Source organism: Syngnathoides biaculeatus, chromosome 10 (assembly GCF_019802595.1).
Source record: "Syngnathoides biaculeatus isolate LvHL_M chromosome 10, ASM1980259v1, whole genome shotgun sequence".
Taxonomy (NCBI): Eukaryota; Metazoa; Chordata; class Actinopteri; order Syngnathiformes; family Syngnathidae; genus Syngnathoides; species Syngnathoides biaculeatus.
In genome coordinates, this window is record NC_084649.1 from 7,742,501 (window position 1) to 7,770,306 (window position 27,806).

Consider the following 27,806-nt stretch of genomic DNA (forward strand, 5'->3'; position numbering starts at 1 on the left):
GAGCTGGTTTGTGTACCAACAATCATCTCATCAACCCAATCAATGTTTTGCAAGTTAGTAGTGGATACACAGGAAGCCTGCTAACCTGTTTTCCAGGTTTGGTCACGTGATGTTCCGTTTTTTTTTTTTTTTTTTTAACTGATCTTGGAAACTTTATGAACTCTCAAGTTAACAAAGATTCGTCCAGTTGATGATCATGAGCTTGCAGTCGACACAGGATCTCTAAAGTTTACTCGCCCTGCCAACCAGAAAAGTGACAAATTTCACCCCTCTGCTCTAAAAAAAGCCAATTACCGTTGAGGATTTGGGCAACTTAATGCATCCCACTCATGGCTGACCTTGTTTGCTTGCTCCCTAATGTGTAAACCTTTGGGTTTTCTTTTGTTTTTATTTATTTTTTTATGTATATAAAGCTGTATCTATATGACGATTATTCTATTACCTGTCAGTTGGTCTTCGTGTGTGCCTCCTCATGCTGACGCAATAACAGACCAGAAAATGGATAGTAGGAATAAACTCCCATCAACAGATTACAGACTTTATCTTGACTTCTTCTACAAATATATATATATATATATATATATATATATATATATATATGTATGTGTATATATATATATATATATATATATATATGTATATGTATATATATATATATATATATATATATATATGTATGTGTATATATATATATATATATATATATATATATGTAATACATTGCACATGGCTGCGAAATGTATCCCAGATGTGAAGGATTCAAATATTGCGGGCAATGCTGTCTACACCCTGAAATGTGGTCTGTGTCATCACAAACTGCTCTCCATTACAGTATATCATTGCATTCATAGATCCCGAGGAGCATTTTATTTATTAACATACTTTTGGTGTCTTATTTATGTTTGTTTTGGACCTAGTGTTCCAAGCCGTGCTGATCCATCTGGGGTGTTGATCAAATATTGTTTAGGTTAAGTCGGTCTTTATAAGGATCAGATTTTTTTTTTTATATGGACTCAAAAGAGCTTCTTAATGCCAGGTCTCGATGACCACAGGGCCACATATTTGACCTTGGGAGGTTGAAATTGACAGAACCAAACACAGATGTTAAATGCAAAGTGAACCATGATCAATTAAGATGAATCTGTTTTTTGGGGGGGTCGATGTGTCACTGATGTAGTGTTCTCTCTCCTGAAACCATGAATTTCTTGTCTCCAAAAATTCCAGTGAAGGACTTCCAACTCAGTACCTTCATACAAATACGTTAACGCTCTTGTACTAAAGACCTTAAAGCCTGGTTTTATACTCACACAGGGCACACAGCATGGCACATTTGGTTTCCAGAGGCTGGGATTTTGAGTTAGCTGGGTTTTTTTTTTCATTTAAATAAATACCAGAGCTGTTTTAAACCAATCAAACGACATTTCAGTACTGTTTTGAAACCATTCAAAGCACATTTCAGAATTATACATGGGCAAATCATCATAATAATTTTGAAGGGTATTTGGTGTAAATAATAGTCACTGGGAAAATATCATTAGTCATAGTTTCGTGACCATAGACAGCTTAATCAGATATTTTCCCAAAAAAGTTTGCAGCATTTCGCAATGTTGCAATTTATGATGTCAGTCATGTGATACGTGTCCTTGTTTTTATTACATTTTGGTAGTAAGAGAATTACCCAGTACTACGAGTCCCGTTGTCTATTTTCGCAGAAATTGACATTTTGAAGTTCTGAGGTGGATTTTTAACCAAGAAACACTGTGGCTGTGACTCAACAGGTGATGTTCTGAAATTATGGTGTGCAGTATATTATGCATGAAGACCCCATCTATCCAATTCAGGGTGTACCCCGCCTCCTGCCCGTAGATAGCTGGGATAGGCTCCAGCATTCCCGCAATCCTCGTGAGGATAAGTGGCTCAGATAATGGATGGATGGACCCCAAACTTCAATTTTCATACTGTATTTAAAATTTTGAGAGGTATCTTCACTTCCCCAAAGAGCTGCTGCCAGTATGATGCATATTCTAATGGCAATTAAAAAGTATTTGGACTTGACTGTGTAAATATTTTGATTTTAATGTAAATTGTAAGTATTAGTGTAAATGTTTACTAATCAGGTGGCATGGTGGATCAGCTGGTAAAGCGTTGGGCCCACAGTTCTCAGGTCCCGGGTTCAATCCCGGACCCGCCTGTGTGGAGTTTGCATGATCTCCCCAAGCCTACGTGGGTTTCCTCCGGGCGCTCCGGTTTCCTCCCACATTCCAAAAACATGCAACATTAATTGGACACTCGAAATTGCCCCCTAGGTGTGATTATGAGTGCGGCTGCTTGTCTCGATTTGGCATGCGATTGGCTGACAACCAGTTCAGGGTGTACCCCGGCTCCTCCCCGTTGACATCTGGGATAGGCTCCGGCACTCGCGACCCTTGTGAGGATAAGCGGCAAAGTAAATGGATGGATGGATGTGTACTAATCTACAATAATAGCTTGTAGAGATTTATGTGACATTTATTGGGTCAAAATGGTATTTTATGTAGACAACGTTAGGGTGCATTCATCCATAAAATAAAATCCAAAGATTATTTTAACACGTTTCAAAGTGGTTTAGATGAATGATCTTGACGATAGCGTGCACACAGTTCCCACTATTTTTTTCTCTTATTGTGGTTTCCTCATCAAGCTTTGTCTCAAAGTCATGCTGATTTTCACACCCTCTTTTTATGTTTCCTTCTCTTGCCTGTGTTATCACCCACTGATGTTACTTTTATTATCTGTTTTTAAACTGTCCCCACCCCCCACACCCCACCTCTCTCTCTGATGGGCTGAAAGGAAGCAATGGCAGGCTGTCTGTCACTCCACCATCAGTCTTACATCTGGCACAGTGTTGTCATTCAGACACGCACACATCCACACGGCCGCACATTCACACTTACAGAAAGCCGTCCTGTCGAGTTTACTTTGGTCACTGATGTGGTGTCCCAGACGAGAGAGGACCCAGAACAACCACCACACATTCTTGGGCAACAGTGCTCTGATGAGATTAGACATGGCAGGTATCAGCACTGCCTTTTCACAGATTAGTGCATCACTCTGTGTTACGTTATCCGTAGCTGACGGGTTTCCAATGGCAGTAGCTTGTTAAAGTATGCCAATGTCTTTTTCTGTTTAAATGGCTGTGTCCATCTGAGGCTTAGTTAGCACACACACAGATCTCTGTTCGTTTGGAATGTTTCTGGTTGTTTCTATCTGTCTAGAAAAATGGGTATATAGCCGTAGCCACTGTATGTAAAATACACTTTTTGGTTAGAAAGGCAAGGCTGAACTAAATTAATGTAATGTGTAACAAAAGTCACTGATTAAAAAAATGTCTTGTCATTTAAAGGCACTGATCAATTTTTTTAGCTGCACAAGTCAACATGGTCTCATTCCATCACCTCAAACTATGTTGGGATTCCTCTCTTTTGGGAAAGACTTTAGTGCATGATTCAGAAAGTTTCAAGATCAAGTGTGGATGAAAAAAATAAGGAACTGGAGACATAAGTGTGATTCCTGAGCACTGTAGTGGGGTTCTTTGTGCAAGGCATTGAATCCCCAAAATGCTCAGGGAGCGCATACAGTAGCTCTTTTGAACAACTCCATGACGCTGACATCGGTCCTTTTTTGTGGGTGGGCTCATGCTCGAGACACTCCATACAGCAGAGTGACTTTGGAATTTCCCTTCAGATATAAAAGTTTGCAAAATAAACACTATACAGAGCCATAAAAAAGTATTTGCCACCATCCTGATTTTTTTTTTTATATCTCTCACACACTAAGGTTTCAAATCATAAAATCAATTTTAATCTCTCAGACAACCCAAGAAAGAATAAAATGCATTTCAAATGACAATTCAAGTTGTTAAGGCACAAAAAAAATCCAAACTTTTCTCACCCCCTGTGAAAAAGTAAGCAAATAACAGGCTGCCCTATCCTTGGCAGCAATTACTGAAATCAAGTGTTTGCGATAATTGGTGATGAGTCTTTCACATCGCTCTGGAGGAATTTTGTCCCACTCTTCTTTGCAGAATTCTTTCAACTCCACCATATTGGAGGTTTTTCTAGCAGGAACTGCCTATTTAAGTTCACACTACGGCATCTCAAATGGATTTATATCCGGATTTTTACTTGGCCACTCCAAAAACTTTTTTTTTTTTTTTTTTGTTTTTGTTTTTTTTTTTAGTTGTTCAGAAGTGGACTTTCTGGTCCGTTTCAGATCATGGACCTGCTGCATGATCCAAGAATGCTTGAGTTTGAAGGCACGAACCCATAGCCAGAAGTTTTCCTTCAAGATTTTCTGGTACCCAGCAGAATTCATTGTTCCATCAATCACAGCAAGTTATCCTGGTCCTGAGGCAGGAAAGCAGCCCCAGATCATCACACTGCCACTTTCATGCGTCACTGTTGACATAATGCTCTTTTTCTCAAATACTGTACCATTTTTACGCCAGACGTAATGGGGCACACACATTCCGAAAAGTTCAACTTTTGACTAGTCAATCCACAGAAAGTTTCTCCAAAAGTCTTGAGGATCATCAAGATGATTTTTTTGGCAAATGTGAGACAAACCTTTGTATTCTTTGGTGACAGCAGGGGTTTTCGGCTGGGAACTCTCCAATGCACCCGCTTTTTACCCAGTATCTTTCTTATAGTAGAGTCATGAACACTGACCTTAACTGAGGCCAGTGAGGCCTGCAGGTCTTGCTGTTTGAGGTTCTTTTGTGACCTCCTGGGTGAGTCATCGTCGCAGTTTTGGCGGAATTTTATTTGGTCACCCACTCTTGGGAAAGTTTGCCACTGTTTCCACTGTTGTACATTCCTGGATAATGGCTCAAACAGTGGTTTGCTGGAGCCCCAAACCCTTTGTAACCTTTTTTCAAACTCACCTTTCCCAAATTTTTGGTTAGTCAGTGACTTTGTGATTTAAAGCTCTTCTCTTATTTAGTCAATGAAAAAACACACTTGTGCTCATATGTATGATTACACATGCAGAATTTGTAAGACGGGTACAATTCTGTAAAGAAAACATTAAAGCCCAGGCAAAACGCATTTAATTTGGTTTTAATGGGACTCAAATTAAAGCATTTCAAGCATTTCAGAAAAGTATGAGCATTAAACAAAACATTAGCCATAAAAACATTAATGATGGTTATTGCTCAGTCAACAGTTGTAGTTTAAAAATTATATATTTATTTTAGAAATAATGCCTCGGTATGTAAACTTATGAGCACAACTTTACATATATTTACCCCTGTCATATTTGAATGGAAGTGCAAGGCTATACATTTTTCATAATCTCTAGGCGGCTGTGGTATATTAGAATGAAAGTGTACACCTTACTCATAACCTCTAAGTGGTGGTGGTATATTAGAATGAAAGCACATCCATCCATTTTTGACAACTTATCTAAGGCCAGGTCATGGGGGTAATAGCTTTACCAGGGACACCCAGACTTCATTCTTCCCAGCCTCTTCATCCAGCTCTTCCAGGGGGATCCCAAGCCATTCCCAGGCTAGCCGAGAGACGTACTCTCTCCAGCATCTCATACCGCACCTTACCACGAGGGCATCTGGGAGGGATCAGAATCAGATTTGGATTCAGGTGAATTTGTACACCTTTCTCATAACCTCTAAATGGCTGCATACATTTATCAATCCATCCATCCCTTTTCTTAGGCGCTTATCCTCACGAGGGTCTCGGGACTGCTGGAGCCTATTCCAGCTGTCAGTGGGCAGGAGGTGGGGTACACCCTGAACTGATTACCAGCCAATCACAGGGCACATTGAGAGAAACAGTCACACTGACAATCACACCAATTTGGAGTGTCCAATTAAGCATGTTTTGGGGATGTGGAAGAAAACCGGAGTGCCCAGAGAAAACCCACGCAGGAACGGGGATAACATGCAAACTCCACACAGGCAGGCCAGGATGGAACTCTGGACCTCAGAACTGTGAGACCAACACTCTACAGCTGATCCGCATGCGGCCTTCATACTCCTTCTTCTTCTTCTTTTCCTTTCGGCTTGTCCCGTTAGGGGTCGCCACAGCATGTCATCTTTTTCCATCTTAGCCTATCTTCTGCATCTTCCTCTTCTAACCCCAACTGCTCTCATGTCTTCCCTCACCACATCCATCAACCTTCTCTTTGGTCTTCCTCTCGCTCTTTTGCCTGGCACCTCCATCCTCAGCACCCTTCCACCAATATACTCACTCTCTTGCCTCTGAACATGTCCAAACCATCGAAGTCTGCTCTCTCGAATCTTGTCTCCAAAACATCCAGCTTTGGCTGTCCCTCTAATGAGCTCATTTCTAATCCTATCCAACCTGGTCACTCCGAGCGAGAACCTCAACATCTTCATTTCTGCCACCTCCAGTTCATCTTCCTGTTGTTTCTTCAGTGCCACCGTCTCTAATCCGTACATCATGGCCGGCCTCACCACTGTTTTGTAAACTTTGCCCTTCATCCTAGCAGACACTCTTCTGTCGCATAACACACCAGACACCTTTCGCCAGCTGTTCCAACCTGCTTGGACCCGTTTCTTCACTTCCTGACCACACTCTCCATTGCTCTGTATTGTTGACCCCAAGTATTTGAAGTCCTCCACCCTCGCTATCTCTTCTCGCTGTAGCCTCACTCTTCCCCCTCCACCTTTCTCATTCACGCACATATATTCTGTTTTACTTCGGCTAATCTTCATTCCTCTCCTTTCCAGTGCATGTCTCCATCTTTGTAATTGTTCCTCTGCATGCTCCCTGCTTTCACTGCATATGACAATATCATCTGCGAACATCATGGTCCAAGGGGATTCCAGTCTAACCTCATCTGTCAGACTATCCATTACCACTGCAAACAGGAAGGGGCTCAGAGCTGATCCCTGATGCAGTCCCACCTCCACCTTAAATTCCTCTGTCACACCTAAGGCACACCTCACCATTGTTCTGCTGCCATCATACATGTCCTGTACTATTTTAACATACTTCTCTGCCACACCAGACTTACGCATGCAGTACCACAGTTCCTCTCTTGGTACTCTCTTGGTAGGCTTTCTCTAGATCCACAAAGACACAATGTAGCTCCTTCTGACCTTCTCTGTACTTTTCCACTAGCATCCTCAAGGCAAATAATGCATCTGTGGTACTCTTTCTCGGCATGAAACCATCCTGTTGCTCGCAGGTACTTACTTCTGTCCTGAGTCTAGCCTCCACTACTCTTTCCCATAATTTAATTGTGTGGCTCATCATCTTTATTAGATTATTATTAGAACCGGAGCAATGGATAAGGGGCAATATTCATTCCCATCTGCCATATGGAGTAGATGTTGCGTTTGTGCTAATCCCGCTTCTTCAGCATAGTGTACTTTCCTAAATCAAGTCTTTATTAACTATAGACACGAAATATGTTGGCTTCTTTTGTATTACACATTGTAATTGATTGGCTTGCAACCAGTTCAGGGTGTACTCCTCCTGCTCATTGACAGCTGCGATAGGTTCCAGCACTCCCGCGACCCGTGTGAGGATAAGCAGCTAGGAAAAGGGATGCTTGGATGGATGAACATTATAATTCTTTTTTTAAAACCTGTTTTTTGCTAATGAACCTGGAAACAGTTGTAACAAGTGATAAGCAACCGTTTTCCGCGCACACCTGTTGTGGTTCTCATCATCTGCGCATATTTCCATCCATCCATCCATCCCTTTTCTTCGCTGCTTATCCTCACGAGGGTCACGGGGAGTGCTGGAGCCTATCCTAGCTGTCATTGGGCATGAGGCGGGGTACACCCTGAACTGGTTGCCAGCCAATAATAGGTCAAATAGAGACACACAGTAGCAATCACAATCACACCTAGGGGCAATTTAGAGTGTCCAAATAATGTTGCACATTTTTGGAATGTGGGAGGGAACGGAGTGCCTGGAGAAAACCCATGCAGGCACGGGGAGAACATGCAAACTCCACACAGGCGGGTCCGGGATTGAACCCGGATCCTTAGAACTGTGAGGCCAACGATTTACCAGTTGAGTCACCGTGCCGCATCTGCGCATATGCATGTGTTTATCTCCTGAGTATGTGTCCATTCTCTTGTCCAAATACATGGCAGTCTTTCCTAGACTATTCCTCTATGCTCATTTCCTCCCACAGTCTACGTCTTTAAACAGTGATGCTCCAGTCTTCTTATCCTTCAACCGTGCCATAAATGTTTTAGCTGATTCCACACTGACCTCACTGTTTCCACGCTGAGTGTATGTGTGTGTGCGTGTGTGTTTCACCTCAGACCTGGTTTGGATTGTTAATCTTCATCAGCACAAACGAAAGCATTCAGTTGCATGCATTCTTGCACATGCATGCACTGGTGTTTGCTTATTAGAGTTCAACCTTATTGTTTGTATGAATTAAGGTGTGATAGCATACGAGGGTCAGCAGAAGGGCGTTTTTGTGTCTGGAGGGCCACAACGGGTGGAAGAAGTCTGTTTTTAAGTGCTAAGACCCTGACTGGCTTACACAGAGGCCCATCTGTGGCTGGGACAACCAGAGGAGAGCCAGCAGCCCGCGGGGCAAATGAATAGGCTGTGAAATGTGTGAAAGAAACTGGAGTGTGAGACATTGGGTTTTGTGAGGGCTCTCTCTCTCTCTCTCTCTCCTCTCTCTCTCTCCTCTCTCTCTCTCTCCTTCTCTCTCTCTCTCATCTCTCTCTCTCTCTCTCTCTCTCTCTCTCTCTCTCTCTCTCTCTTCCCCATCCTCACCCTCACCCCACCCCTCCTCTGCAATATACATGCTCTCTCTTTCTATTTTGGACACACTTTTCCTTTCACACACTGCACTCGGAGGTTCACAGTTCAAATAAACAGCGGGCCAAGCAGCCAGTCGGGTCTGTAAACAGCAATGGGCCAAGGTGATTTACTTTCTCCCGTCCCTGCTCTCTTTCAGTGCCTCCTAATGGGCCATGCCTTAAAAAGGGAACCTAAGAGCAGTGACTAACTTTGGTGAAGATGGATCTCATTACCATAAGAAGGCACACATTTAAAGAGTGTTAGATGTATTCAGATTCAGGCAGAAAGTTTGACTTGAATCTGTTTTTGTTAAATATAGATACGTTTTGAATCCATGTGATGACTAGTGATGTTTGCCATGAAGCTGTAAGGTTGCTGCTATGAATGTGTGTATATTCTATTGGCATGCACCCATAGCAGTAACTGTATCGGTCCCGATACTCTGGATCTGTCCTCATACTTGTAAAAATGTTCAGATACAACATCTGTAGCGCGTTACCAGCCTATCCGAGCTATGTAAGTCATGTGGAAATGCAATAATTTTAGGAAACAGTGATGAAAACACTACAGCAGAATACAAATTTTGCTCTCCAATATGAATGAAGATTATAATGCTTGTGCGGCCACATCGGCAGCTGAGCCCCATCTTGCAAAAGCCCCAACACCCCCCTCCCCCCACATACACACACACACAAGGGACACATGCATTTATCGAACCCAAAAACCCACGCGGGCTAGGGCATACAGCAGATAATCCAGAGATGCTTCTCTTCCCCATTTTAAAACAGAACATAGTAAATAGATTAAGTGATTGTGTGATAATATATGACTTCACTTGTCCTGCTGCAGTTTTATTTTTGAACTGAAATGCCTTATCTAAAAAGTTACATTTAAGAGGAAAGTGTAAATTTGTTTGGAAAAACAGGTTAGACGTTACAACGTCAATAATGAGTTCTTGCTTTCTAAAGTGTTATATTTAAGTAAAATGGGACAAAAGGTTTGTGTTTGGTGTTTTCAACAATATTTGTTTGTTCATCACATTTGCAAGCCATTTTGGCAGGATCATATATTGGTACGTTCACAAATGGATGTTTTTGTAGTTATACTCAATCTTTAAAAAAAAAAAAAACGTGGTCTCATTCCCTCTGTAACTTTTTACTTTTCCCCTGACATTCTTCTCTCAACATACCTCTTGAATGCATATATTGGATTTTAAATGCTCAGGGAAAAAAAAACACTCACATAATTAATCCCTTGATGCTCACTCAACTAAATTGTGAGTAATGCTGAGGTCTCGTGTTGAATGTGGCATATCTTGTACCATCGCTTTTTTGTCTTAAATATGTGGTTTGATTACTAATTGTTTGACGTCAGAGGCATTGAAAATTAGAGGTTCTATTAAACCTTGAAACAATCATAATTATTAGACTACAGAGTCCGCAGGAAACACTGAATCCTACTCTTCTCCTGTTTTTGACCATGTACGTTGTCGCATCAAACCCATTCAGACTGTCTTCCCCAGGTTTTTCTTGTTCCACACAGAACTGAAATGAGAGGAAAAGCCATCTTTGACCATTGGGCTGCCAGCAAATTTAAGTAGCATAAAATCGAAAGCCACGACTGATGGATGAATGTTAACACCTGAGACTTGCAGTTGTGTGTTGAAAGCCATTGTCAGGCAAACAAATATTGTATACGTCATACATGGATGCTTCAGGGAGCTCTTTGTGAAAGGCGGAAATTGATCAATCTGAAATCTACGCTTTTAAATGTGAACTCACCCGCTATGGCTCGAATGAATATATTTTACAAAATCTGTGTGGCTAAGGTGGCTCCTGATTCATCCTGAAGTGATTCAATCCAATCAATCTTGGTGCAAAGCCTCTTTCATCTGGTAATATTGTTTATCCACACGCCGTGACTGGAAACAAGCAGATTTGCCGCTTGCCGTGCACATCAATAGAAGCAGCACGGCCCTCACCTCATGGGGTCTTCAGGGGTCTGTAGGGTTTATAGATTGGAAGAAAAATTGTCATTTGCTAGCTGTGACAGAGTTGAAGCGTGGCCTGATAAATATGGTGAACCTGGGGCTTTATTGATCGCACTGCAGAGAGCTTTAGGCTATTTACTGCAGGCATGATCATTGTCTATCGGTGTCCTCCATTTGAATATACATTATGAAGAGGTAACCATTACCGTAACTAGAAAGCCTAGCCAGAAACCAGATATAGGTTTATTTATTTATTTTTTTTCACATTCAGGTCTACCCTATTTAGTCTGTGCTGTGATTATGTCCTCTTTCCTTTGAAGCAACACATTGACTTTCTTTCTGAGGAACCCTGCTGCAATTTTTCAACGGTTAGCCCAAGACATGCACAACTCTCTGCTGGAGGATATAGATGCGACCTCATTGCAGATAACCTACAAGAGAATTCCCTCCATCTAAGAGCCAATTATTTATCGAGAGGGATTTGTATGCCTGTCATATTTGGGGACCTGTTTAACTCAAGCAGCTCTACACATCTGAAATTAATAACAACCTACTCTAACCTTAGCATTTTTCAATGGTGGGCCGGATTGATTTATGGTAATGTGACTGAGTCAAGAGTTAGGATCATTACTTTTTTTTATTGTTTAATTAATTTCCAGTTTAAACAAAAACATGAACGTGTTAAATACACACATTCTTTTAAAAAAATCAAAAGCAACAATTGTCACAGGAATAACTTGAAACTGGCATTGATAATAATAAATAAATCATCTAAAAGTTTTACATGAGTCTCACTGAGATTGTTTGCATTACAGAAATGTTTTGAAGGCACTGATTTCCTCAAAAGGTTGTTCAATCAAAATGTTTTGGGTACCATAATTTTTGTTCACTACAATTTAAGGTTTGGCTTTCAAAATATTTGTGATGCTTGAGTTTTATTAGTGCCATCAATACTCTCTACTGCTTATCCTATTGAGGGCCACAGGGAGCTTGAGCCTAGCCCAGCTGACTTTTGGCAAAAACCAGAGAGGTCGCTTGTCAATCACAGCCCACATAGACGAAGAACTGTTCACTGAGAACTAAGAACACTGGAACTGAACACACATTGCCTGTTCTAAAGTCAGGGGAGTGAGCAACTAGGTATTTTCATCCCAGGCTTCCATTACCATGGCAACCAGCGCTGAGGCCAGGTCATTGGTAGGAGATGTGGCGAGCAGCTCCACCTTCTCAAGCAGGCCAAAGAAAAAGGAGAAAGGAGACCACCTGTAAAAATGAAGTGAAAATAAATTTGCACTCAAGACTGCATTTCACACCAAGTTGCTCTGCCCAGGCTAGCTAGATCATATTTGAAGAAACATGGTATGAGCCAGTATCATTTCAATTAAATTACTGATGTCGCAGTCCATCTTAAGGCCATGTTACCTTTACAATGCCCGATCTCGTCAGATCTCGTAAGCTAAGCGGGTTTGGCCCTGGTTAGTACTTGTCTGGGAGATCATTTGGGAATACCACGTGCTATAAGCTTCTCTCCTCCGCTAAATGCAGAGGGGTTGCGTCAGGAAGGGCATCCAGCGTAAAATACTGTGCCAAACAAATATGCGTGCATCTAAGATGATACGCTGCGCCAACCCCTGACGGGACAAGCCGAAAGGAAAAGAAGATGTCGCAGTTCAGCACAATACAGAAAAACGTCCTTACATACACATTTTTAGAAATTGGCAGATAACATAAGATTCGGATTAAATGAAATTTGTTGTAACTGGCGACATCTCTCACAAATATTTATAAAAGTAGACGAGAAAATCTTGTTCCGGACGAGTCTTAGCAAGGATTCGTCATCGAAATCCATTAGCTTCATATTGCCCTTGCCCGAGTAATTCTGTACATCTGGTAGATGCCTTTTAAAGAATACAAATCCGGACAGCAAATAATTATCAGGGTTTCCCACCGGCTTGGGAATCTGCTCAAGCCAATGTTTCCAGATGACATCACTTTCAAAATACTTCCTCTCAAACGTTCATCAGTCAAATGAATGTGTCTAAAGCCTCATGGAAGTTGCTGCACAGTTCCCATCATCACCTAGCTGGGTTTTCTTAAAAGATAACAATCTACAGCATGTGGTTTTCTCCCATTTAGTTAGTTATAGTCACACAATGAGGGAAAAAAGGAAAATATTTCACTGGATGGACGATCCAAGCATGTTGAGAAGTTCTCGTACTTTATCTTTTTGCTTGTTCAGTCATTCAAAGAGACTAATGACACAAATCGTATACTTTCAATCCAGTCTCAGGACTATAGTCACACCCCCATCATTACGTCTGTGTCAATTCATTTGGACCTCAAAAATATGTTGTCTAGGCTGCAAATCAGTTTTTATTTCCACCTATGGCCTTTCATGTCCAAGTGATTTGTCAATAATGACTCACGGCCACAAACATAAGCACTGACTTGTTTTGTGACGGGAGTAAATGGTGTGTTGATGGAATCTTTCAATTCCATAGTCTGTGAACAACGTTGAAGCCAAAAACAAAATATTCAATCCAAATTAATGCTGGAAGTTCACTCAAGCAGTGTCATGTTAATGCACCTTAAAAGAAAAAAAAAGTTTCTGTTGGTCCCAATTTCCTCAAGCCAAACTGTATTCAATGGATGGATTCTGTCTGTCACAGCTCTGCTGACCCGAAGTCATTTTAGGCTAAAGTGGCTTGGAAAATGGAATGGGATACTTATGTTAATCTTGTATTATTGTGGTTTATTGAACAAAATATTGAACGTTACCCATAAGAGTATGCATAAACTGCTGCACTACTTGAGATAAAAATCTTTAGATTCCAAGGATGTAGACTTTCCCTGAGTGCCACTCGTGTATTTCACTGTTATTTTTGTTGCACTGCCTGCAGATATTCGATTTTTGGGGTGGTAAAGTAAAAATGGTCCTACACTTATATAGATGAGTGGGATCTAATACAAATAAATTTGCATTTTAAAAAGAGTCTGATATTACATATACTGCAAACTAAAATCTGGAGCAGCATCTATAAATTGTGAAACACATAGAATTGACGCACACGCCATTTGGTCATGATGACAAGGTGGGGATAAATAATGCTAAGTAAGTCTGCCTGAGTGGAGTGAGTCAGGTAAAAGGGCTGATAAGTGTAATAGCTCAAGATCTGGCTGATTCATTTGTTCTGCTTAGGATTCTCCAGCTTCATAGGGGGGGAAAAAATGAAACTCAGTTGTTGCTTATTTGTCATTCCAAACATCTCTCTACTTCAATTACACGATTCCTATGTACAACCATGTTCCTTTTTTAAACAGAGTGTGACCCAGTTACGCTTTGCATGTGGGTTCATGGGAACCGTATTACTCGGAAAAATTCTGTGACAAGGCAGAACCAGTGGTTGGACGTAGCATATTCGAAACAGAGCTCTGACTGCCAGCAGGGAGCTGTCTGCATACAAGGTTGATGTTCTGATGGATGTACCGAGATGGAAGCTCAAGGGATGTTTTTTTCCTTTATCTTAGTGAGCCAGTAGGGTTAGAAATGGATCAAGTCCCTGAGAGTAAACATGCCACAAGGTCACCTCCTTGCCCTGGCTCCTAATGCTGGAAACTAACTGTCCAGATCACGCATTTCTCTCGCATCTCCTTCTCCTTAAATTTTCCCTCTGTAACTTAATGACTTGTGCAGGCCTTTGCGTTGTTGCAACACCACTGTGGTTTGTATTTTCACCAACTCCATTGACTTCAGCAGATTGTGCTCTCATTTCCTTATTTCCCTCTCTTTCGATGAACATAATTTCACACGTCTACCCATGCAGAGCTAATCCAGTTAATGTTCAACATGGGTTGAATGATGGTCACGTATCTGCCTAGAACATGGTTAAAAAGGAGCTTACAGTGAGACTGGGGTCTGCTGCTTAAATAAATTTGCTTTCTGTCAAGAGAGGTTGGTTGGACCATCATACTAATGGGTCATGGCAGCAGGAGAGGTTAAGCTGTTTATTTTTATAACCATGCAATCCAACACTCAGAAAGCATATTTTCAGTTACGATTCTGTGTTCCCAGTGTCGTGGGGAAAAAAAAAAAGATGTTTTAGGGTAGTTTATAGCCCGGGTGTCATCCCTATAAACATTTTAAAATAGATATTGTAATGAAAAATACATATAACATTATTCACTTCAATGACTATACGAAAAAATAAATGTGATCGAAGAGCGCGTCATGCATGCACAAAGTTGCAGAAGTGTCATTCTACGATATCCAAATGGTCGCAATATTGGCTGCGTCCTCCGTCCGTGACGTCACCCGGACATTCGCAAATGAAAACACGCGGTGCACCCTAACTATGGGAGACAAACGGGCCCCGTCTGACACGGAACCTCTTTTCGAAAAGGAGAACACCACACAACCGAGTGAAGTTACCGGGGCAATATTACACTATTGTTTTCGAGCCCTCGGGCAATATTACACTATTGTTTCGAGCCATATTCAGATGATATGCGATCACGGCCATCCCCGTCCGATCCACTTCCGCAGCGGAGATGAGCCATCGCGCATGAGCCGGCCGGTGTGGCTTATGACAGAGCCGAGCTGTCCTGCTATAGGGGGGTGTTCAGAGACGCCGCGGTACTGAGCAACAGAGTCGAGCCGGGGCGCTTTATGCGCGCACGCGGCTGAGTGAGGCATTCTCTGCTGGGTTCTTCAGAGCCGCCCCCGTCCCCAAAGCCCGACAGAGGCAATGACCGCCGAACGCGGCGCCTCAGCCAGTGTGGCTGTTTTTGGCGCCGTGCTGGCATGTAATGGAGCCGAGCTGTGCTGCTTTTAGGGGGATGTTCAAAGCCGCCGCAGTACTTGTTGAACACCGTCGAGCCGGGGCGCATTACTGTCTACCTGTTATTTGGAACCCACAAAGCTCTCGTCCTCTGCACCCGTGCTATCCATTTTTCACAACGAACGGGGTCTCTTGCAAACTTATGAAGGCTAAAACCATTCTCCCGAGTGTTCAAGCAATGTCCAGCAATGCAATGAGCCGGCATTTTGGCTAACACGAAGGAACAACGACCTACCTTCCCGGAGGTAAAACTAATGGAAACAAACAAGTCCATTTGGGGCCACCGCTGTCCTTTACGTCACTTCCTGCTTCTTCTCGAAAACAAATCCCTCGAGAGGATTTTCCTGGCGGGAGTTACAAAAAGCTGTATTCGTCAAAATCATGTTTTGTGGTAGGAAAAAAACGCATGGGCCCATATTGGCAGACGTTTTTTCATTAATAACATACTAAAAATCATCCATTTCATGACAGGAGCCCTTTAAATTATCGTAGTACTGTAGAATAGATGAAGGATTATTTAGTGTTAAAATAACAACTTCTTCACAGTTTATCTGATTACTCTGGACCTGTTATGTTCACTGGTACACCTTTATTCATGTTGTTGATGATGACTAAATTTTAGAAAAGAGTTGTACTAGCACTGTTGACACCCTTTTACACTGGGGAAAAAAAGTGCTTAGAGGAGATGGGAAGCTGTGGATCAAGCAAGTATAAACAATGGCTTTCCCTCTCCTGAGTTCAACTGAGGACTATTAAACTATCAGGACCTCTCTTCTTCCTCCTCACTACCCACATAATCGCTTTGGACAGTTCAGGTTGCTTTGGAATGTTACACCACTTGCCTGGTGGTACAACATTCTGTTGCCCCCAGCATCTTGGCTGTGCCTAGTATATTGAAGACGAGAGACCAAAATTGCAACCAGACCTGGACCGGATTTGGAGAAGTGTAAATACTAAAGTAGTTTCCATGAGAAAGACTTTCTTGGCATGGCAAGAAAAGCTAAATGGGTGAGGGCCCTGCGTTGCTCTCTCTCAACGTCTTAGCTATCAGCTGTTGGGGTTAGTCCCAGCTGCCTTGCGTGTTGATTTTCGAGTGATAGCCACCAGCATTTGCCACATTAAAGAAGTGGAGAGTTGTGCTTTGAAAAATAATGGTTATTAAAGCCAGGGAGACTATGTTGAAATCTTGGCTTCATCTCAAATCAAGATAAAGTTACTGGTTTATCAGAAGGCTTTTTCTGACTGCATATATTAGTTTCTTTAGTTGAATAATTTCCCAGTCGGATGAGAGGGTTTTGAGACAGTACAGCTTTCTTGAAATTCTTAAGGTCAAACATATTTGTGATATTGTTCATCTTGTGCTTTCATTGAGTTGATTGTTTTATATATATATATACTTCGGAATGGAGTAAACCTGTCTCGTATGCATTGTAAAATTACTAAGCAGAGGCTCCTCAAGCATCTTCGGAGTTCTCGCAGGCCAAATTATCTGTGGTATATCCATCAAGATGACCCCTCTGTTTACAGTATATTCTTTCTTTTGTGAAAATTGATAATTGTTCTTCCAGCACAAGGAAGTTTATTTGGTAAAAAAGATAAATAAATAAAGTTACTCGTTGGCAAAATAACTGACATCAAGCTATCTGACCAACTCCGTGGTTTCTTCAAACAAAGGACACTGGAGCTTGAAGAACACTTGGAGTTCTTTGGTCCTGTGGAGAGGCCTGGAGTGTTGCCTAAGCTGTGATTGATGTTGTAGTATTTTTAAAGGGGCCACAATTATGAGGTGATGGTAAGAGCAGCGTGAGTCTTGCCAGCCATGTGTGAGAGAGGAGTCTAGAGCACAAATCTTGGAATTTGAGTAAGGACAAGAAAGTAGCAGTCAAGTGACTGTCTTCAGCAACAATAACCAAAAAGCTAACACATCAGCTTCGTAGGTGGCTTAGCAGGCCTTTAGGCAACGATGGCCTACTTTGGAAAAGTATTACTTAAAATAGGATTGAATCGCACTATTTGGAATGATCTTTTACATTTTCCTTAGATTATGCTGTTGTGTTGAATAACGAGTGATTTTTTTTTTTTTTTTTTTTTTTTTGTTTTTTTTGTTTTTTCCTCTCCCCTTCTCTGATCTCCTCAGAAAATGGTCAGGCTGATCCTAAATGTTAAACGTGTTCAATATTTACCACAGCAAATCTTTGTGTGTTGTCAGGTCCAAATTTGGCTATGCCACGAATAGTCAAGGAATGGGACGATAACCAATTAGGAAGCAGGCTGAAGCTTCCACTGTTCCTGGACACAAATAGAGGAGCAATTTGTCGTGTTGAGTGTTTGTGTAACATGTCTATCAAGTCATTTACTGTAATAAAAATGACGAGAAGAGTAGTAAGAGAATATAGTTATCAGCTATAAAGTAAAAGTTTTTCAGCTACTATTTCTTCATTGTATTTTTCGGCATCCCCTGTTGCACCATTCTGCGTCTCACAGGTCAACTTTGTACTACAACAGACATCTCATTTGGGAAAGGATACTCGCTTGTTTGTTGGTGGAGATACAGTTGTGTGTGCTGTTGGGTTGCTCATCTCTAGTATACACACACACACACACTATGAGAACAATAAGCACAAATCTCGTATTGTAAAAAATAGTTGTTAGAAATTAATGTGTGTGTAGACCACTTTAACCCAACAAGCCCCAAACACTGTTGGATCCCACTCATTGGTCTTGCATTTGTTTTTCAGTCTATGTATTGTCATTGGTTACTAAGCCTTTTGTCTTTTTTCCATCTTATGTTTGTTTCTTATGTTAAACGGCTGTTTTGTAACAAGAACTTGCCTACTTGATCCCCCGTGCAGATCAGCACCCTGTGGTTATCCTTACCACTCCAACTGTCTTTCCTCTTGCCTTGGGCAAGTTGATTCAGGGAAATAGTATAATTCGCATGCAAATTATTTCAGCGCACTACTGCTTGCACCGCTAATTATACCAGTGTTGGGACATGGACTTGCTGACATCACAATGGGATATTAGTCAGAAGGGAAAATAAAGTGTGTGTGTGTGTGTGTGTGTGTGGTGTGTGTGTGTGTGTGTGTCAGAGAGAGAGAGAGAGAGAGAGAGAGAGAGAGAGAGAGAGAGAGAGAGAGAGAGAGAGAGAGAGAGAGAGAGAGAGAGAGAGAGAGAGAGAAGGGTGTATATGAGTCAAGTTAACTACACAAAGTCCAGACACATGCAGGAAGTGTGATGCTTTTGTCTTAAAAGTAATAAATATACTGTAGTTTTCCATCACTCCGTACATTTACTCATTTGGGTTGCAGGTGAGCTGGTTTAGGGGGAAAGGTGACATAGTGGACATTGGAGTGTTCATCAACTAATCGCAGGACACATACAAGCAAATACGTATCCACACTCATATTCAAAACTATGGAGAATTAAGTCTTAAATTGACATGTACGCCTAGATATGCATGTTTTGAGATTCTGCGTGGAAGTCGTTGTGACTTCAAATACTTGGGGTCAACAGTACAAAGCAATGGAGAGTGTGGTAAAGAAGTGAAGAAACGGGTCCAAGCAGGTTGGAACAGCTGGCGAAAGGTGTCTGGTGTGTTATGTGACAGAAGAGTGTCTGCTAGGATGAAGGGGAAAGTTTATAAAACAGCGGTGAGGCCAGCCATGACGTACAGATTAGCGATGGTGGCACTGAAGAAACAACAGGCAGCAGAACTGGAGGTGGCAGAAATGAAGATGTTGAGGTTCTCGCTCGGAGTGAGCAGGTTGGATAGGATTAGAAATTAGCTCATTAGAGGGTCAGCCAAAGTTCGATGTTTTGGAGACAAGATTCGAGAGAGCAGACTTCGATGGTTTGGACATGTTCAGAGGCGAGAGAGTGAGTATATTGGTGGAAGGGTTCTGAGGTTGGAGCTGCCAGGTAAAAGAGCGAGAGGAAGACCAAAGAGAAGGTTGATGGATGTTGTGAGGGAGGACATGAGGACACTGGGTGTTAGAGAGGAGGATGCACGAGATAGGCTTAAATGAAAAAAGAGGACACGTTGTGGTGACCCCTAATGGGACAAGCCGAAAGGAAAAGAAGTGGAAGTTGGAGTATATAGAGAAAACAATGCATTTAGAAGGAGAACATATGCAGCTCCAGATTGGAGCAGAAATTCAAACCTTGATCCTCTGAACTAAAATATAATACCGAAATGACTTGAATGTGAACCCAAAACTAAAAACAAAAACAATAAAAAGCTATAAACTGTACTGCAAACGTTACGATAAAACGTTCCAATATATTTTTATTGTGAAGGGGAAAACAGGAAGTTGTTGCGCCGCTTTTGTCTGTCTTGAGATTGTTTCCAATTTAAAGGGCTGTAAAGACTCGGATGGCTGCAGTGCACTTCATTCCACGTACGTACCTACTTACGGGCAGTCCGAGTGAATCCTCTCTCAGACCACCCACGCTGTTAAAGGATATTTGATGGTAGATGTCAGAAGTGGATACTGCTAATCGGACTCCCCGCTATTTTCTGGACTTGCTCCTCTCTACAAATTTGGACTTTTTCACGCGCTCCAAGTTGGCTCGGTGGCACGAGTCTCCAATGTGCTCGCAGATTGTCAACAAGAGGTTTTTTGTTTGTTTGTTTTTTAAATATATAACATTAGTGGCAGTACATAGCGGGCCATTGTGACAACCCCGGTTGGTGCGATGTGGCAGACTTGTTTGAAAGCATTCAGTGCCGAGGTCAGGACTTTGGCTTCACAGAGTCGGACTTTGTAACAAGGCAAGTAAGCTCTTTTTTTTTTTTTTTTTTTGTCTTATTTGTTTATTTATTTGTGCGCGTGTATGAATTTGGACCTGTTTGTACTTCAGAGTGACGATCACGTTCAGGGAATGTGAAAAACGTTCCAAATTGAACATGCATGGATACTTGTGATCGCATTTCGGGAGTTGCAGTCTTTAGATAAGATCGTACAGTGATTCATTTTTATCTGAAATGTAAAAGCTAAGAGTTTATCCGAGAAGACCAATGTTTTCACTGGTTAATGTCCCCCCACCCTATCCTCCTCCCCTCCTCCTCCTCCCCCATCCCCCTGGAGCGCGTTGGTCAAGCCATCGTGCGCTTTCCAGCCACATCGTCTTTTGTTGTGGAGCTTCTCTGCCATATGGACTGGAGATGCTTGCTGGGTAAAGAAGAACACAAACGGATTACATTTGCATCTGGTTATCGCCTTTATCTATAGCAGCATGTTTAAGCATAGTTTGGCTTTTTTTTTTCCTTTGGGGGGGGGGGTCGCCAAAAACTGACAGAACATACGAAGACTTAATGAAAATAAATTGAGTTGTCCAAAATGTGCACATGAATGAATGGGATAGATTTGCACCATGTGACTATTGGAGCAACTCAAAAATTTCCCCATTTGACACATCATAATCCAGCCGTTGAAAAAATGTAACTGTCATTGCGTTTTTCCCCCACTGATTGTCAATTCGAGTGAATATTTTGTGATTGCCCCCCCCCCCCAAGTGTTTCATTACTTTTGCACCCTAGAGTCAGTGGCTTCTGTTTGATTCATCTCTTTCTGGCAGGCGTTTGGTTAGTAGGGAGTGGAGAGCCTGTTGTGGTGTGAGGTTTCCTTGGAAGCTCCTTCTATAACTCCCTCTGTTCCCACCTCCAGTGTTCTCACTTTATCGAGCAAGTTGGCACTCAATGAATAAATTGAGTTCGCTCTCAATGGTAATGTGGTGCACTGTGACAAAAAAAAAATAAAAAAAAAACCTGAATTGGATATACAGTATTCTCTTCAAAGAGATTTTTACCTCGCAGTGCTGAGAAAATGAGTTTTGCAGAATTTGAATATATTCTTTTTATTAGCTTCTATCCATACCCATGCTTGTTGTAACTGCAAATGGATTTTATTACATCGCTGAGGTTGGATTATGATATGGCACTCACTGGATAACTTAGTTTGCGAAAAAGTAATTTAATGGCCCGTATTTACCTGGCATGTAATTAGGAATCCTTAAACAACCGTTTAGTTAATTTGGGCATCTGAAGAAGTGAATCATTCAGTTGTAATGCAGCTGCATTTTTTTTCAGACTATTGAATTGCTTGAAAATGTCACATTTCTCGTAAAAAAAACAGTCATGAACCTTTCATTACAAATCCATCCTTTTTTTGCTTATCCTCACAAGGGTTGCAGAAGTGCTCGAGCCTATCCCGTTGTGCTTTATAATGTTAAAACTGTTAATTAAGAACCCGTTATAAACTCGCGATTAAGCACTCATGCACAACAACGCAGGTAGACAAATTGGCCTTAAACTTCTTTTTCTTTCAGCTTGTCCCATTATGGGTCGCCACAGCGTGTCATCTTATTCCATCTAACCCTATCTCATGCATCCTCCTCTCTAACACCCACTGTCCTCATGTCCTCCCTCACAACATCCATCAACCTTTTCTTTGGTCTTCCTTAACGTCATGATATAAGCGGCCGTGACTTTATTAGACTATAGGACTTGTTTGGTCACCACCTGACTGCAACGTGAGTCAGGCTAAATGGCGTGGTTCAACTCCAGTCTACTTCTTGCAGCAGCACACAATGGCACTGCTTTGTTGACCAAGCAGTGGACAGCAACTGCCTGTTTTTCACAATATGTCTGTGACCTGATTAAGTTTACATCTGTGTGGTTTGTCGATTTGAATACAAGACAAGGAATGGCGTCAGCGTCACCTTAGGAAAAATGGCCGCGTGACCGCACGGCTGCATCATGTGCAAATCTTTGCATCACCTGTCAAATCTCAGATGAGATTTTTAGAGAAATTCCCAAGAATTTCAGAGCCAGAATTGTGCTTTTTTTTTTTTTTTTTTTTTTTTTTAGGATAACTTTGTAACCGTAAGCTTACACACACTGCTGGAAGTGTATTTTCAGGTATGGAGTGAGCTGCCACCATGCCATGCAAATACAGTATACAAAAGCTTAAATGTGTTGTGGTTTTACAACAGTACTTAACTATATATATATATATATATATATATAATGCATTATTTAACTGTGGGTTAAATAGCAAAGCGGCAGTTACATTGAGGTGATTGACCGGCAGCGCAGGATTAGCTTCTCAAAATATCTTCCTCTCTTATTTCACCAACATACCCTCCTCTATGGGATTGTGAGTAGTAAAGAATCCAACACATGGTGAACTCTGTTTCATGATGATAGAAAGACCTCACATCAAATGATCCAAACATAATTTCATTATGAACGCTTGGCCACAGAAATACTGTATCTCCAATGGCCAATCGAAGCAAAGCTGTTGTCCATATTTAAATTGAAATAGGGAGTGATTTAATCTTTTTTTCCCCAGAGATACAGTAGATTACTGAAATCATGTTTAATGAGAAATCCTGCCATGTTGTCTGCCAGGCATTTTGGATCAAAGAGAAACATTTGAGAAAGGGAATTCTGGGCATTTCTAACACAAATCATCTGACAAAACCGATAAAAGCGCATCGTACATACGTGGAGCATTGAGTGCATTTGGAATTGCTACCGTAACAAAGGTTACTAAAAACTATATGGTATGGATTTATTATAGTGTTTGATTAGTATTTGAACCCACTGATAGTGTAGTGGTAAATTTGACGGGCATTGGTACAGGCAGCATGGATTTTGTTCCCCCTCAGCCTTTCACCCGCAGTCAGCAGCACCCCGTGACCTTGAACAGGATCAGTGGTATTGAGGAGGGATGGATGGATGAATAATTGAACAACAAAACTGAGCTGAACTGTAGTACGTAGTGGCAAATGGGCCTTCAGGTGCAATTCTAACTTACTAACCACCATCCATCAGGTCATCCATTTTCTATGCTTCCTATTCTCACTAGGGAATTATTGTATACCTTTGGATTCTCACCCAGAACTTCACCACAGGCCAAGGGCGGATTATTTCTGTGATGTAAATGCAGGTCTGGGTAGTTCATGCAATAAGATGGTTGTAAGACTACCACTGTTGTTATAGTGCAGTTGGTTGTTTTGGTATAAAGTCAAAGGATCCTAAATGTTTCCACCTTCTTGTTTAGACTGTTGTTCCGGGGCTAGACTAATAAGAGGACAGGACTTTGTCTCTCAATAATGAGTTATGACAGGTGGATGGTGGCATAATCACTAGCCTCGGGAACACGTTGCATCTGGCTCAGACTAATTGGCCACTAATGGAAAATGTCTTTGTCTGGCCTGACTTTTGTCAGGAACACCTCCAGTCATGTTTGACTGTGACTAAATCTAAATGGCTCTGAAGTTCACATGGATCCCAGGTCAGGAAAATAATTTCTTCTTTTACTTGAGCCGTTTACAAAAAAGTTCATTTTGGAAATAAAAGTCAAGAATCCTCTCTCAAAAGAGTGAACAGAAATGTTCTTATCAAATGAAGAAATGAACTTATCAAAACAAAAAGGCATTAAAAGGAAAAGATTTGCCTTTCCTAAAATTTTCTGAGAAAACAACAGCAGTGTGCACCCAGACTCTGTTTTTCTCTCTACTCTTCTCTTGTCAACAAGCTATTGCTCTACTCCAGAGCTGCCAGTTAAATCTGCAATTTTCATCTGATCATCTTGCGTGATATGGAAAAAACAGCTATGGGAGTTGCTTGAGCATCAATGTGAAATAAGACTCAGTTGATACTGGAACTAGCGGAGACAGTTCTGAAAGCCTGAGCTAAATAAGTAAAAACCCATTTTCCACCATAAAGCACCACAAAAGGACATTTTTTTTTAATAAATGTAGTAAATGTAATGCTGATTTTCATCACTAACACAAAAAGTAAGGCAACTTGTTTGCTCAAAATTTTAACTTTTCCTCTTACAGTCCACTTGCCTGGACAAACCTCAATTTTACTACTAAATTAGTATGTTGCCAAGGTCATTCAAAGGAATATGACAAGGATTCCATTTCCACAGCATGATACCTAGGTAGCACATGCCTATGATGGACAGTTTTGATGTACTACCCTGTACTGTTTCTACAGTAGTACCTGGCCAAGAGATGATCCAATATAGGCCATGTAAAAACTACTGATTTCACTTAGCAAAACAATTTATCCGTGTACCCTCATTTCACTTTTGATAATACTTGTCGTTATTATGAGACCACCACTTCATTGCAGCTGTCCGTTTTATTGCTGTCCTCGGGCCCTTGTTCTCCTCCTCTGTTGTTGTCCTGAGTTAGCGTGTCTTGTTCCAACTGATACGTTGAATACAACTTTGTGTTTACAGATTTAAAGTGGAAACTCAACCATCCCGAATTGAAGACTAAATTGCCCTTAGGTGTCCATGTGAGCGTGAATGGTTGTTTATACTGCATGTACCCTGCGATTGGCTGGTGACCAGTTCAGGGTGTACCCCGCCTCTTGTCTGAAGATAGCTGAGAAAGGCTGCAGCACTCCCTCAACTGTTGTGAGGATAAACAGCTCAGAAAATGGATAGATGGATAGATAATTATACTACATTGAACTTCTTAAATGTCCCTTTACACTCCTACTGACCTATCTGTTATCATTAATCGGAATTAATCTCCTTCTTTAATGGTTTCCTGTTTTCATTTGCTTTTGTTTTTCTTTCTCGTGTCACTTGAGTGTTTGTGGGAAGATATACAGGTTGTTTGGAAAGCAGACAAACCCTTCAATGACTCCCTCTTGTGAATGGTCATGGGTCATGTGACCCCGTGTCACCCCTGTGTCATGTCCTGTGTAAACATCAATGAGGATGAAGAGTTCCAAATGGGAAGTTTAAGTTTGAACTAGTGGTGCAACGATCAAATGATTGGACAACGAATCAATTATTCCACTAATACTGTAGATGTGGATTTTTGATAAATGATTAATCTTTGAGAAACTTTATTAAATTAAAACTTTCCAAAGCCTTGGAATTTCAATCCCAACAGTAAATATTAATAATTAAAAGTGTTGTGGTGGTAACTCAGTAAATATTACTAATCGTATTTATGATAATAAAGCTGACTATCTTTTTCATTCATCAAAATGTGCAATTCAATTTGCAAATATTTTAAAAATGGAATACAAATGTATTTTTTAATCTGATCATCGAAAGAATAATTGGCAGATTAATCAAGTAAAAAATTTGTTTCAACCCTAATTTAGCACACAACACGGGTCTGAGGGTCTTGAATAAAACTAACACACTGATTAGAATTCCTTGCGCTGCCGTGTCCCATGAAAATTCATAAACACTGTGGAAGTCATCCACACTGCACGAATCATCGAGCTCTATTTTAACATCTTCCCATGAGACGAATACTTTCGTTCATATTGGAAAGTGAAAACAAGCCTTTTTACTTTGTTCACTTGACCTCTCTTCAGTCATTTATGAGGCGCCAGGGATGTGCTTGACTTCTATTACCAGAGTCCCCAAATCTTTGCTTATTGAAATCATGTAGATTACAAGAGGAAGCTCTGATATGAAGTTTCAGTGGTGGTGGTGAGGCGGGATCCCAGCATGTGTGTGAAGCCTGTTGTAAATCATGTGGACAGAAAGGGGTGGGTGCGGGGGGAGGGGTACAACGTGCCTCAGGAGGCTGACAGGATCTCTGCCAGAACTCATGTGGTGAGGAGATGTTTGCCAGGTGAAAGACTGGAGGATGGTTATCGAACATCTGGATCTGGAGGCGTCCTTTAGTGGTGGGAGAAGGGTGCAGCTGGGAAGGTCACTTTTCTCCTCCTGATGTGATTACGCACACTTGCACGGTCCAAAAGTTCAAGTTAAGACACACCAACACAAAATTGTTTCAAAAAGTGCAAACGCAGGTTCTGTCCTTTAGTGGAAAAGCATTTAATTGCTCTACCTGCCATTGTCATTGTCATACATTGGTAGCTAATCAAAGTGGCATTATTTGTTATAAATACAGGAGATAGTTTTCAGACAATCAAGTACAATTAGATCTTTTTCACCTGCACACTTGATCTCTTACAGCGCACTGGTTGACAATCACTGGTATGCAAGGTTTTTTTAATTAACTTATTGAATTAATCTTGTATTGGATCTTTAAGGTTAAGCCTGGAGAACCAGGGCCTTCATGTACAAAGACTTGCATGGGTAGCCTACTGAAACAGGATGTACGGTCAAATCCAGAAATCCTTGTAAGCACACAAAGATCCAGATATATGAACCTGTGCGTACACAAAAACACTTCCCTCGTACATCCCAGCAAACGTAGAATTGAGGGCACATGTTGGAGAAGCTGACTCCTCCCTGTCCGGACCAATAATTAAATATGCAAATCATATTAAGTGAATCCTGGACTTACCAATCACTGAATGATCAAAAAAAAAGAAAAAAATGAGCATGGTAATGAAGGAAAAGAATTTTTCAGAATGTGAAAATTGAGACGCTCCTCAATGAAGTGGTTTGAAAGAAAAATCCACTTTGGTACACTGTCCTCCTGCGTTAAGAACAAGCGAAACGGGCATGAATGGGACAGCATATGTTTGGCTGTAAATGCTGTGTGGTCACAACAGCACACACACACACTGAACTAAAAAAGAAATGGTCAAACGTTAAGGTGGATGAGAAGCGGAGGACAGCTGACCACTGCCAACATAGCCCCGACATGGGCGGAGGAAGTGGCACAGAGGGCCTCACCCCGTTTGAAGAGAGTCGCTGAAATCATGGGTGGCACTTCTCACATATGGCTGACTGATTACCTTCAAGATGAATACCATATACTTTTTTTATAACTCACAACAATGCGTATGTGTTAATACAGTAACCTACACCCAGCCCTATGAGATAAAATTTCACGCCTAATGTTGGATGTACTGAATGGTATTTGGAATAAATTGTTTGAATTCAAATAGAAGCACATTATCACGTAATAAAGGATATAAAAAACTGTGACTCATGTTTGAATGTCCAATGTATTATTTTAATACATGGGGAAAAAAGACGCAGTCACAGCCACATACTACATGTTGGGGGATTCCTTCACTGCCCCAGGTGTCTCTTAATTCACAGGGGCAGAGGATTGGTCCACCATTCCTGGCATCTCCTCCGGCATCCCCAGTGTCGCCGAAGAGAGTTACACTCCACCAACCGGATCCTGCCGCCCCTCCGACCATGTCCTCACCTGTGCTGCCCTGGAGATTGTGAGGGTAATAGGTGGCATCAGGGAAATATCACA

At 41.4% G+C, this 27,806-nt stretch overlaps 1 protein-coding gene across 6 annotated transcripts in view; it reads left to right on the forward strand.

Annotated features, from left to right (window-relative positions):
- Nucleotides 1-27,806, forward strand: part of prickle2b (prickle homolog 2b) — a 115,816-nt gene that overhangs the window by 67,090 nt on the left and 20,920 nt on the right. Inside the window, exon 2 of one of the 6 annotated variants that reach the window (XM_061833090.1) lies at nt 27,641-27,771. The exons of 2 other annotated variants lie outside the window; for them this stretch is intronic. In XM_061833090.1, the coding sequence (XP_061689074.1) occupies nt 27,641-27,771 (131 nt within the window). Of the gene's footprint in view, nt 1-19,987; nt 20,405-27,640; nt 27,778-27,806 lie in introns of those variants that run through there. 3 more of the 6 variants (XM_061833094.1, XM_061833096.1, XM_061833095.1) reach the window with 3 other exon arrangements.